Source organism: Pelophylax lessonae, assembly GCF_965119305.1.
Source record: "Pelophylax lessonae genome assembly, chromosome: 6".
Lineage (NCBI taxonomy): Eukaryota > Metazoa > Chordata > Amphibia > Anura > Ranidae > Pelophylax > Pelophylax lessonae.
The window spans coordinates 169,324,399-169,338,611 of record NC_138773.1 but is presented as its reverse complement, the minus strand read 5'-3'; the positions used below and the strand labels follow the sequence as shown (position 1 = coordinate 169,338,611).

Here is a 14,213-nt window from a genome sequence, read left to right as displayed (position 1 = left end):
CATGATATGACGGAATCGCGGTTCGAAACCCCATGTTTTTAAGACATCAAACATGTACGGACAGGATACGGAGTTGAAGGCTTTTTGTAGATCTAGTGAGAGTATTAGTCTCTCCTGGGGGGTTCCCCTAGCCCATGCCACCTGCATAAGGAAAGTCAAATCTATAGCCCTTTGTATCTGGTCTGGGCCTTGTCTGCCTGGGATGAAGCCTACCTGGTCTCTATGAATATATTGGGGTATAAAAGATGCTAGGCGATTCACAATTACTTTGGTGAACATCTTGAGGTCATTATTCATAAGGGATATAGGTCGATAAATACCCACCTAACCCGGGTCTTTTTGTGGTTTCGGTATGATGGAAATGTAAGCCATACAAGAGGAGGGGTCTAAAGGGGTCCCATCCCGCAGGGCGTTAAAGTAACTCACCCGATGCGGGACATTTATCTCTTGGAACTTGCGAAAGTACAGGGTCAAGAATCCATCAGGTCCCAGTGCTGAGCCCATTTTGGTGATCTTGATTGCTGTTATAATCTCTTGCGCCTCAAAGGGGGCCTCCATATTCGAGCTATGGGCAGCGGATAATTTGGAAAGACTTAAGTCCTTCAAGTAATCCGTTGTGAGTTGAGACTTTTCCCCGACTGGGGCCCTGTACAGCGAGGAGTAGAATTTGTGAAAGATGTTTAGGACCTTACAAGAGTTCTTGGTATAGGAGCCATCTGGGCAGCGCAATTTTGGAATTGCCCTAGTGCGTGTTTTAGGGTTCAACCTATTGCCCAGTAGTGAACCTGTTTTGTCTTTATGCATATAGAATTGCGTTGAGGCCCAGCGAACGCTCTTATCAGCTCTCAATGTTAACTATCTCTTTTGGTCAATTTGTTGTATAATATCTGGGTCCGTAGACAGTTTATTACGTCGGAGCAAAGAATTTAATTTGCGTTCTAAAAGTAGGATGCGTTCTCGTCGTGCTTTGTTAAGCTGTGAAGCTGTTTGGATAATTTTGCCTCGTACAGTCGCGGCCCATATTGTAACCTGTGAGACGTTCTCCGTTAGATTATCCTGAAAGTATTGTCTTAAGCGTATGCGAATATTTTCACACCAACTATAATCAGATAATAAAATTAAGGTGCGTATTAATCAAAGATAAATATCAAACATAAAATATGCACAGGCAGCGCTGCGACTAAAACCATTAATCTGAATCAATGTAGCATCTCACATACAACATATGCATGAATAAATAAATACATAGATAAAAGAATGTCATCCAAAATCCAAAAAAGTCCCAGATAAACACAGTCCATCACAAACGGAACTTCATGCGGGCTTCCCGTGGGGGATGTATGCCAGTGTGGAACGTAAGATAGGTCCCTCCACCTCACCACGTGTAAAACCACCTTACATGTACGCTTACCAGATATCTTGATTAAAGAGCCTGTAAAGTAAAGCTATTCCGTCCGGACTCTCAAAAGGATAGGATCCTGCCGCTATCTTGACGCCGTCACTCCAGTGGGCTTCTGAGGGTCTCAGCGCAGCACAGCGAACCAGACTTGCCAGAATCCAGAGGAACTAAAGAGATGAGACAGCCTCTTGCTTGTTTTCTTCAGAAGAAGGTGGACCTCAACTTTATTTACGGCCAGCTTCGTCTTTGCACTGTTATCACAGGCTTTCATTGCTCGTTCCTCTCACCACAGTGCGAAAGAACATTACTTCATAATACTCAGATTGTTGGTCCAGCAATGTGAGTTACGCATGTGAGTTACTTTTTTTGCTAAAACCTCGTACCTACCTTACTGATCACATTAAGGTTTGTACTATTATTTCTTACCTATCAAGCGATCCTCGAGCCTGGGCAGATTCTCTTTTTGAGAAAAACGACCAGCTTCTCAACTCCTATGCCTTGTTCCTGGCAGAGCTCACTAGCCTATATGATGACCCCAATAGGCAGAGTACTGCTGATCTTCAGTTAAGATCCTTGAAACAAGGAAGGAGGCCTGTGGAAGACTTTGTCGCAGAGTTCAAGAGATGGACCCTTGATTCAGAATGGAATGATGCATCTCTGAAAACCCAATTTAGGCTTGGCCTATCAGAAGCCATTAAGGACGAGCTCGCCCGAGCGGATCTGCCAAAAACCCTGGATGCATTAATACAACTCAGTATTACCATAGATAGAAGACTACGAGAAAGAAAGGCTGAAAAGATGGGAATGCCATTATCCGTTTCCTCTCGGAGTCTGGCCGTTCCTATGGAGGTAGGAACCATACGCCCACCGCTATCAACTATGGAAAAAGCCAAAAGACGAAATGAAAATCTCTGCTTGTACTGTGCATCCCCGGATCACAAGATAAACGTCTGTCCCCTAGTCAACAAAAAGAAGGGTGAGTGTTCACATGTCTCTCTAGGAGGATTGACAACTTCATTCACTAACCCCTACATTTCTGTTTTTTTGACATTACAGTGGGACCAGAACAGGATTACTACTAAGGCCATGATTGACACAGGATCTTGTGGAAATTATATGGATATATGTTTTGCTGCTTTAAATAAAATTCCTATTATTTCTAAACTCAAACCTGTCTCAGTAAGTCTTATTACCGGTGTTCCGTTATCCTCTGGTCCGATCACCGATCAGACACAAGCACTTCTAGTCACTATTAACGAGTCTCATAGGGAGACTTCTACCTTCGATTTAATACCATCACCCCACTTTCCCATTGTGTTGGGACTTCCCTGGTTGCACACACACCAACCAACCATAGATTGGAAGAAACGGTCCTTGACCTTCCCTTCTTGTTATTGCGAGGAAACGTGTAACCTCCCGTTTTCCGGGAAGATTCTGTCTGTGGTGACAGATGAGATTGCACCCCTATGTTATCAGGATCTTTCTGAGGTTTTTCTTGAGAAAAATGCTCAAGCATTACCTCCTCATCGAGACTATGATTGTAGCATTGATCTACTCCCAAATAGCAAATTGCCGTTCGGTCATGTTTATCCTCTTTCACAGGATGAACTTGCCCATCTCAAAACCTATTTGGATGAGAACTTGGAAAAAGGTTTTATTAGACCTTCCACTTCTTCCACAGCAGCAGGACTCTTTTTTGTTCGCAATAAAGATTCAAGTCTCAGACCTATCATCGACTACAGGAAATTGAATGCTATCACAATAAAAGATCGCTATCCTCTACCGCTTATCCCTGAGCTCATTGAGCAGGTGCGTGGAGCTACCTATTTTTCAAAATTAGACCTGAAAGGAGCATACAATCTCATTCGAATCCGTGATGGACACGAGTGGAAGACTGCGTTCAGAACTAGATACGGATTGTTCGAATATCTTGTGATGCCATTCGGCCTATGCAATGCCCCTGCAGTTTTCCAACGATTTATAAACGATATTTTTAAAGACTTACTAGATGTCTGTGTTGTGGTATATCTGGACGATATACTTATATATTCACGGACCCTGTCTGAACACATAAGAAATGTAAGACTTGTATTATCGAGATTGCTTGCACATAATCTTTATGTGAAGCTGAAGAAATGCTTGTTCCATAAAGATGAGGTACTCTTTCTAGGCTACATCATATCCAAAACAGGAATCGAGATGGACATGAGTAAAATATCCTGCATTCAGGATTGGCCTACACCAACTACACGCAAGGCGCTACAGCGATTCCTGGGATTTTCAAATTTCTACAGGAAGTTCATAAAAAACTTTTCTGCTATTGTGAGACCCCTCACACAGCTCACTAGCATAAAAATACCATTTAAATGGTCAGAAGAAGCAAATAAGGCTTTCCACTTGTTAAAGACAAGGTTTACTTCCGCTCCCATATTACGCCATCCAGACCCATCCCTCCAATACATTCTGGAGGTAGATGCGTCAAACCTGGCAGTAGGAGCAATACTCTCCCAACGACCTACCCCCACTTCACCACTTCATCCAGTCGCCTTTTTTTCTAAATCCCTGAGCAGTCCCGAGATAAATTACTCCGTGGGTGAGAAGGAACTGCTTGCTATAAAATTGGCTCTGGAGAATTGGCGACATTTACTCGAAGGCACCCAATTACCAATAATTATATACACGGACCATAAAAACCTCCAATATCTTCAGACTAGCAAAACTCTCTCGCATCGACAGGTACGATGGTCACTATACTTTCTAAGGTTTAACTTCCTAGTGACCTACACACCTGCAGATAAGAACAAAAAGGCGGATGCACTATCACGACTAACTGAAGAAAACTACTTTGAAATTCCTTCCGTTCCTATAATACCTCACAAACGCATTATTGGAGTTGTCCGTTCCTTAAAGGAAGAGGTTCTGCATGGTATAAGGTTGGATTCACCCCCACCACAACTAACTACCGATGCAGAAGGCTTCCTCTACTACAATGACAAACTTTACATACCACCTACCCTACGCACCAAGATCTTGGAATTATCGCATGATGTGCCTATGGCAGGACATATGGGTATGACAAAGACTTTCAATTTGATTTCTCGGCAATTCTGGTGGCCTGACATGAAAACATCTATACAAAAATTCGTCTCTTCATGCAATGTCTGTGCCAGGTCCAAAACTGACACTACGAGACCATCCGGTCTACTATGCAGTCTACCAATACCCCAAACTCCATGGGAGGTTCTGTCATTGGACTTCATCGTAGAATTGCCTCCTTCCAAAGGATTTAATACCATCTTGGTGTCAGTGGACCATCTGACAAAGATGGCACATTTCATTGCTATTCGCAGACTACCTTCGTCCAAACAAACGGCAGAACTCCTGATGAAACATGTCTTCAGATTACATGGTATCCCAAAAACTCTTTTGTCTGACCGTGGATCCCAATTTATTTCTAAATTCTGGCAAGAACTATGTCACATACTACGGATTGAGCGGAAGCTCACTTCTCCTTACCATCCGCAGACCAACGGACAGACTGAAAGAGTCAACCAATGCATCGAGCAGTATTTACGTTGTTACACTTCTTACCAACAGGATGATTGGTTGGATCTTCTCCCCCTGGCAGAATTTGCCTACAACAAAGCAACTCACAGTACAACCAAGCAGAGTCCGTTCTACTTGAACTATGGGTTCCATCCCTCTATTCTCCCTCCACGCATCCTTCCTTCAAATAACCCAGTAGCCTCAGACTATCTTTCCCAAATAAAGGATTCTCTGGGTTTACTAAATACTACCATTGCACACGCTCACAGTCAACAAAAGAAGTACTATGATCTTCGTAGAAGACCTTCTCCACAGTATACTATCGGGGACCTCGTTTGGCTCTCAACAAAAAACTTGAGACTGAAGATCCCTAGCAAAAAGCTTGGACCTCTGTTCTTGGGACCTTTCCCAATCAAGAAACTTATTGGAAAAGCTGCAGTGCAGCTTACATTGCCAATGGACCTAAAAATCCATCCCATTTTCCATGTGTCGCTACTAAAACCCCATGTTCCGGACCAAGGAATAAGGCCTAATATTCCACCTCCCCCTCCTGTACAAGTTGAAGGTGGAGAAGAATACGAGATAAAAGAGATTCTGGATTCTCGTATCTACAGAAGAAGACTTCAGTACTTGGTTAGATGGAAGAACTATGGGCCCCAAGACGACACCTGGCTAAACACCTCTGACATACATGCCCCTAGATTAATCCGCAATTTTCATGCGAGATACCCAGACAAACCAGCTCCAGAGGCATTCAGGAGCAGGCCTTAAGGGGGGGGGTATTGTAATGTTCCGGTACCTTTGGTACCCTAAATTACACTTTCCACAAGTGTATGCGCCCTACCATTTACTTTTGGAAAGGTGCGCATACACCTTTAAGACTGGAGCTGTCATCACTCAGCGCCGGACTAGATGGCTATTTAAGGCGTCGGTTCTCACTCACATGTGTTCGTTCAAACACCCTTATCTGGATGCTAACCTTGCTTGAAGCTTCCATGCTTGCAAGCTTACTTCGCTGACGGAACCTCGCTGCGCTGATCCCTGTATCCCGCTACTGGATCATCCGCCTCTCCTGAACCACCCTTCGACTGTATCGCTAATAGTGCTAAGTACCCCGCAGGGGAATTCTCTATAAACTTATACTAAGCTTACACTATCTAGCTCTGCATAGTAGAGACTGTTTATCACATCTGCATAAACTAGATTGCTAGCTCTTGAGACTACTGCTACTTTTCTGCACTGGGTTGATCTCTTTTGTATGTCCACCTGCTATTCTATCATCTGCTATCATACAACATTGCTAAACCTTCCTGCATCCATCTGCTACTGTCTCACCTTCAAGTGTCTATCACCTACCACCTCCACTCAACCTATCCCTCAACCTTCATCATTGTGTTACCACATGCATAAAGTCACTCTAAGAACCAGCTTGCTAATTGTGTGTATTTACTGGCTGAAATAAGACCTTCCACACATGATGAGTCATTGAGGTTGGGAATGGTATCTCAGCATATCTCTTACATGACTACTGACGTGGAACTATTTCTGCAGCTGAAAATCCACACCATATAAAAACGCAGGAGCGTTACAGTCACCAGCAAATACCTCCCTTCGGGGTCTCTAATTTCCTGCCGTAAGGTGAATGAGAGTCTGGCTGAGAAGCAAATAACAACCCCCTTAGTCTTGTCTGGGGCATTAGCTAAATAAAATGTGGGGTATCGTTTATGTAAGAAAGACAGCCGGTAAGGGTGATGGAAGTGGGTCTCCTGTAGGAGCAAAACATCTATGTGTTGTGACCAGTAATGTTGAAAGGCTTTGAGGCGTTTAACCTCTATACGACCGCCCGCCGCAGATGAACTGGGGCAGGCAGCCGCTCCTGCGATGATCGCCGTAACTGTATGGCAGTCGCGAGCAGGGAGCAAGGGGGCAAGCGCGCGCTGCTGGCGGCTCGCTCCCGTCCCCAGTCGGCAGCGGGAAAGCCGATGCACGTGTCAGGTGGTTTCAATTGCCGCCTGACACCCGCAATCGTTCCCCGCTGAGAGAGGACAGTCGGCTGTTGTAGACACAGCCGACCGACCGTTCTTCTCCCTGAAACGATCTTAGAGTCCTTCTATATAGGGTCACATGTCTCTATGGTCATTTCAGAAGCCATGCCCCCCACAGTTAGAATCACTCCCCTAGGCTCACATTTAACCCCTTGATCACCCACAGGGTTAACCCCTTCCCTGCCAATGGCATTATTACAGTAACAGTGCATATTTTTAGCACTGATTACTGTAGTAATGTCACTGGTACCCCCAAAAGTGTCAAAATGTTAGCTAGGGGTCTGATCTGTCCGCCGCAATGTCGCAGTCCCGCAAAAAAATGCAGATCGCTGCCATTACTAGTAAAAGAAAAAAAAAACAACAATAAAAATTACATAAATCTTTCCCGTAGTTAGTAGACGCAATAACTTTTGCGCAAACCAATCAAAATACGCTTATTGCAATTTTTTTTTACCAAAAATATGTAGCAGAAAACAAATTGGCCTAAAATGTAAAAAAAAATTGATTTTTACATTTTTTTTTTTTTTGGGAATGTTATATAGCAGAATGTGAAAAATATTGATTTTTTTTCAGAATTGTCGCCCTTTTTTTGTGTATAGCGCAAAAAATAAAAATCGCACAGGTGATCAAATACCACCAAAAGAAAGCTCTATTTGTGGGGGAAAAAAAAGAACAAACCTTTTGTTTGGGTACAGTGTCGCACGACCGTGCAATTGTCAGTTAAAGCCACGCAGTGCCAAGTTGAAAAAAGTGTCCTGGTCATTAAGGGGGCAAATCCTTCCGGTCTCAAAGTGGTTAATAGGGGAGTTAAGGCCCTGTGTGTTGTGTGAGACGACTTTACAAGGAGTCGCAGTACCCGTGTCAGTAGTCATAATGTCTAAGTGACATCTCCACAGCTCGTAACACCACTTACCCCTTCACCATGCAAGCAAGGCCCACCATTGTCTGAAACGTCTTGCCCTGTGCCGAGCCAGGTCCACTGAACTCTAGGTCTTGGAAATGAAGAAAGAGAAACAATATTAGAAGGAAAAGGAAAGAAGAGAGGTAAGATATAAAACAAGAACAAGAACAAAAATCGTAACCTGGGGATATAAATAATCGCCCAGGTTAGGGCAGAAAATGGGTGCACCACTAACCTCTGAGGTGCAGTTATCGGACCACAAGCCTGCATATACGGGGTTCTGGCGAGAGAGAGAGAGTGTACAATGGCCCGGCAAGACCCATACCCTAAGGAAACCAAAAAGGAACCATATAAAACTAGTATTCCGGGGATTAAAAAAAAAAAAAATGTGGCTTAACAAATAACGTGTAACACAGCCGTCCATCTTGTAGAAGATTTAAGATGATACTATGGGCCGACTAGGGCGCCACCCCCCGGATCCTCAAGAGACCCGGAAGGAGAGTACGCACAAGGCCCATGATAGGATGGGTCAGCACATCAACAATGTCAGGTCCCGGGAAGTTTATACAGCGGGGTCCACACGGGAGACACAGTTTCAACACAGTTTCAGCTGTAATAAATCTTGAATGGCAACCATGTAGTAGTGAGATATTCTCTCTGTAAAGAGATGACTGATCGAAGACTTCATGGTGCTCTCTTTAAAGCAGGGCAGTCCTTCTTAGTTCAGTGCCAAAAAGGGAGAGACAGGGTGAAGCGGGGCCCCATCCTGGCCAGGGTGCCCGCCAGAGGGAGACTGAGGTAACGGGCCATTTCTGGATATCAGACCCATGCGCAGCAGTAAATCTTCACCCTCCTGAAATGTGGAGAAGGGGTATTGTCGATTTTCAAAGGTGAACGACAAGCAAAAAGGAAAGGACCATCTGTATTTGAGAGATTTGCGTGTTAAAACCTGTAGCAAGGGTTCCAATGATCTGCGTTTCTGAGCTGTGAAAGGGGATATGTCTCTGAACACTTGAACAAAGTGTCCCATGATTGAAAAGGATGCCTGTTCCCTGGATTTTTGCATGACTAACTCCTTAGTTTTATAGTAATGAGGTTTCACAATGATATCATGGGGTGGGCCATCCGGTCGTAGGGGTTGAAGGGCTCGATGAGCCCTGTCAAGGTCCAAACGGTGGTTAGGCAAGTCTGGCAAGAGCTATTTCAGGATTCAGGAACCTATGTACTGTGTTCTCAACATCCTTCACGGTTTCAGGCAGACCGCGAATACTATAATTGTATCTGCGTGACCTGTTCTCCAAATCCTCTATCTTAGCGAGCGCCTGTTCAAGTTGCTGCTGGAGAGTTTCAATACAGGTAGTGTTTGGATTCGTACGGGCTAGTAACATCTAATTTGTGTTCCACAGATTCAATTCTGGTCCCCAGACCCTGTAAATCAGCCTAAATGGTGGTCGTGATTTGCTGTACTGCCTTGGTGAGACCCTGTTCCAGGAGGTCTGAAAGTTTAATGAATAAAACGTGGTGGTCTCCCCCTTCAGGAAGCGAGGGGCTGCCCATGGGTTCAGAGGAATTAGAACATGCCGGAGAATGCAGGGGCTAGGAGGATAGAATGTCTTCCAGTGTCCTATCTATGAGGGAAGCAGGAGATTGCTGCTGGGGGGGGGGGGGGGGGGGGTTGAAGGACGCCATGCTTCCCAGAGATCCCTTCGCTGGCAGTGCCGCGTGTCTTTCGTGCCATTTTGAGGGAGGCAGCCGTGTGTCGGAGCGGTCACGCTGTTCCTTCTCCCCCACCATCCACCAAGTCCAGGATTCCTCCCTGTGCGGGATACAGCCGGGTGTGAACTGCACAAGTCTGCTGCTAGGGGCTTGTTGTGGTCTGCCGGGTGCACAGCTCCCAGATGACACATCCATCCCAGGAGCCATGCGCATGCGCCCTCAACAGAGATCTTTTTAAGGCTTTGTTCACATGGGGTAGTCTAATAGCTGTCAACTGGGATGTAGCAGCTGCATGGACACAGATGCTGCTCCCAAAGTTTAGTGGAGGAAGGTGGAAAGAGCACTGGACCTGTAGAGTTACCTTACTGATATTGCTATTTGTTGGTGTAAATAAACTGGTTCCTGGGCAGGTGGCTTCTACACCCCAGAGGATAGTCTTCTTGGCTTGAGTTATAATGCAATGATAATTGAAATTGAAGTGCGGTACCACTGCTAAGAGGTCCAGACACAACTTTATTCCAATAAAAGTCAGGGATACAATTCAAAAAAGTGACCAACACTTTTCAGTGGTCCACATGCCCCCTTTAACAGGGCTTGACTGGCAACAATGCAAACAAACCAGAAGTGAACTGGACCTTCAATGTTATTATAGCTATCCGAGCTTGTATGCTCCCAATGTGACAGCTGTGTAAGAGCATGGCCCCTTAAGCACCCTGTTCTAGCATAGCTGTCACATTGGTAGCAGCCGCTGTGTCCCAATTGACTTGAATGGGATTACCTGCACGGGGATACACAGAACACCTGTGCATCCCCGTGTGGGTAAACATGGCTCTGACATGGATCCATACAGTCCGTGCACACAAGGCCTTAAAAACAGCACTCAAATATACAAGGTGTGTCTAAAAAGTTCAGTGAATGGTCCAACATCTCAATGGCATCATGGGCCAGGTGCGAGCACATGCACATGGCTATCCAGAAACATGTCAAGAAGCACAACCTATCATAGAGTACATGCGACTGTCAGGATAAGCCCGCTGCGGGCAGTCGAACGTAGTCAGTGTGAGAGGTAGGGTCACAGTGGAATAGAGCAACGAGTGAACATCAATTCATGTAATTCAATGCATCGCATACTAGCACATTATGAAATACTTACCTTATAACTAAGCCCCCGCAGCAGCACCCGGGCACCGCTGAGGGGGCTGACATGTTTCTCCGGCGTTTCTCCTGGGTTTGCGGGCTCCAGCGCTGTGAGCAGAGGCGGACTGGGCCGGGAGGCAGGGAGGCGATTGCCCTCCAGGCCGCTCTGATGCTTCCTAAAAAGGCCACTCGCTCCGCACCGATTCCACCCCTGCAGACAGGCATGACACCCGCCAGCCGCCGCTACATTGTGTTATACTTGCGGAGCATCACTGCTCTGCTGCAGCTCTGCAAGTATACTATAATGTAGCGGCGGCTGGCGGGTGTCATGCCTGTCTGCAGGGGTGGAATCGGTGCGGAGCGAGTGGCCTTTTTGACTGGTGAGTCCAGTCACTTCCCTGTCAGGCGGAGTGATCTCCACCCGACAAATGCTTTCTAGTCCCGGCCGAGTGTGATGTCATCCAGAGGCCAGGAGGCGGGAAGAAAGGACGGAGGAGATTGCTTCTGCAAGGAACTGCGAGGAGCCAGCCCAGTGAAGCCCTGTGCAACAGTGAGTTTTCAGAGGCTGATAATACACCTTACATAAGGCAATGTTGTAGATGTGTGAAATGGCTCAAGTGATTAACTCATTGAGGCGAGGAGTTAATTTACAATGCTGTTTGTAAAATGCAGCATGGAGGGGGTTAATGTACTGCCACTGGCCACTGATGCATTAGTGACCAGTGGCAGTTAATTAACCCCTTTGTGCTGCATTAGTGACAGTGGCACCAGTGTCAGTGTTAATTAACCCCTGTATTGTGCAGCATGAAATGGTTAATAAACACTGACACTGGTACAACTAATGCAGCACAAAGGGGTTAATGACTGCCACTAGTCACTAATGCATCAGTGTCCAGTGGTGTATTTTATTTTTGTGCTACCCTAGGCAAGATTTAAATGGGGCACCCCCATCTACATTTATCCCACCCCAGCCACAGTATACTGTTCTTGTCTCAGGGTCTGATGAGGAAGCCACAGCTGTTCACAATGAATGGCTGCGGCTTCCTTATCAGACCCTGGGACATGAGGGCAGAGGATGGGGGTCAGTGGGACATAGGACGGGGTCAGCAGGGCAGAGAATGTGGCGGCAATGGTAAGCACTGATCAGGAGCAATGATTAACCTGGATTGATATGCAGCACTAGTAGGTGGCACTGATGGACACTGATAGGTGGCACTGATCAAGCTGCATTATTGATCCACATCAGATCCGACCTTGCACATCCCCCTCTCACACAGGCGACAGTGTGTAGCCAAATCGATGGAGCATTAAAGAACCAAGTCATAGATGGAGAGAAATGACAAACAGGCTCTCATGGTGCAGTATTACTCATCAAAGGATCATTTTCAGTTTGCTGGGGATAGGAGACGCCGCTCCACGCCTGCGTTCCTTAGACCCGGAAGTTTATGGTCTCACGTTCCCAATCTAAGGGTCTAAGGAACGCAGGCGTGGAGCGGGGTCTCCTATCTCGCCTGTGTGAGAGGGGGATGTGCAAGGTCGGATCTGATGTGGATCAATAAGCATGTTTGACCCCCTTTAACTAAGGGGTCCAGTGGTTCTGGTAAGCGGTACCTATACATTTCACTGGGTGATCGTGTGGAGGTGGAGGCTTTTTTGAGATTCACTCCTATCAAGTCTGTGTTTCCATCATTGGCTGTTTGCTTAACCCTTTTTTTTTTTTGGACACTAGAAACTGTTTTTTTGCACGAACGTTTGCACATTGGAATAATTTATTTTGTGTTTTATCAAACTGTTGAGCGCCACATTTTTTCACTTTTTCATTTGTCACGTTATTCACGTTGATTTAGCAGCTCGCAGAGTGGAAGCAATTTCACCCTAAACACATTTATGGATATGAGTAGTGTTTATTTATTTATACATCACATTAATTTTGCGCAGTTTTTGTTGGGTTCACCAATAATCTTCTTTCACTGATGAGGCTGAGCTGATGGACACTGATCAGGTTGCATTGATGGGCACTGGTAAGGCTGCATTGATGGGTACTGATCAGGCTGCATTGATGGGAACTGATAAGGCTGCACTGGTGAGGCTGCATTTATGGGCACTGGAGAGGCAGCATTGATGGACACTGGTGAGGCTGCATTGATGGGCACTGGTGAGGCTGAATTGATGGGCACTGGTCAGGTTGCATTGATGGGCACTGATCAGGCTGCATTGATGGGCACTGGTCAGGTTGCATTGATGGGCACTGGTCAGGTTGCATTGATGGGCAATGATCAGGATGCCTTGATGGGCACAGGTGAGGCTGCATTAATGGGCACTGATGAGGCTGGACTGATGGGCACTGGTGAGGCTGCATTAATGGGCACTGATGAGGCTGGACTGATGGGCACTGGTGGGGCTGCATTGATGCATTATTTTTGTTAAACCTCCTTTGTTGCTATTAACATTAAATTATGTTACCACATTGTATCATATTTGTCTTGCTTTATAACCTCAATATCCGTTATAAACCAGGTGGGCATAAATGGTGAGCTTGGTGGTTCAATGGGCCACTTGACTGGACTTGCCCCCCAGGCCCAAGGCTGCCAGTCCTCCCCGGACCGGAGCCGCAATTACATCACTCCCGCACATGTGCGCAGGAGCCCTCAGATCTGGCAAGAAGCTCTGGCACGATAGAGCGCAATGTGCCGCTGATGTCAGCGGCTGCAGGCAGGGTGAATATCTCCGAAACGGTGCACAGCTTACCTGTAGGTAAAAATAACAAAGCAGGTTATACAACCACTTGAATGTTGCCAACAGTATGTTGTGAAGGATGGTAATTATTTTAAAGGCCAATATAGGTAATTTGTTTGCATCTTCTGTTTTGTTTGTTTTTGGGTACCATTTTTACCGAACGTTTTAGACAACCTCGTACTCCATATCCAGTTAGCTGCCTAATTCCAGTAACAAAAAAAACACGCACTACAAAGGCATACCAGTAGGGGGAGATAACGAATAAGGTTTGGAGACCAACTACACACACTATATACAGAAGATATTCACAACACAGACATCTGCGGTAACCTTGCAATAAAGCATAACCGACGTTACGTGCTGACGTTTTATGTTTGACCACATGATCGTGACGTCACCCGCTGCGTGTACTGCTCTTTGGCAGCTGGTTGGACGTCTAGCATATATGGCTATATAGTGTTCCCAGGTGGTCGTCGTTAGGTTGTTGCGCTGTCAGTGTATGAATGGTGCTTGCAGTAGTCAGGTAAGCTGTTACCATGCGGAAAACAGTGCTTTACTACATTGCTGCAACATGCAACTCGGTGCTGTCCTGCTTCATTGTAAAGTATTCTGCTATATGCAATTTACTGATGGCGAGTGTTATGGGAGAGCACAAACATTGTGCTTGCCGCTGATAACGTATTCCAACGTTTTACAAGTACTTCCTATATCTGTTCCAGGAACTCAGTTCATG

General features: G+C 45.8%; 1 protein-coding gene and 1 long non-coding RNA gene across 2 annotated transcripts in view; one reads left to right on the top strand and one right to left on the bottom strand.

Annotated features, from left to right (window-relative positions):
- Positions 1 to 14,213, bottom strand: part of LOC309558193 — a 1,089,490-nt gene that overhangs the window by 710,707 nt on the left and 364,570 nt on the right. The gene's annotated exons all lie outside the window — the stretch shown is intronic.
- DHRS7B (dehydrogenase/reductase 7B) overlaps positions 13,858 to 14,213 on the top strand; it is a 93,423-nt gene continuing 93,067 nt past the window's right edge. Inside the window, exon 1 of the mRNA XM_082261205.1 lies at positions 13,858 to 14,003. Coding sequence (XP_082117331.1) covers positions 13,984 to 14,003 — 20 coding nt within the window. The 5' untranslated portion in view covers positions 13,858 to 13,983. The remainder of the gene's footprint in view (positions 14,004 to 14,213) is intronic.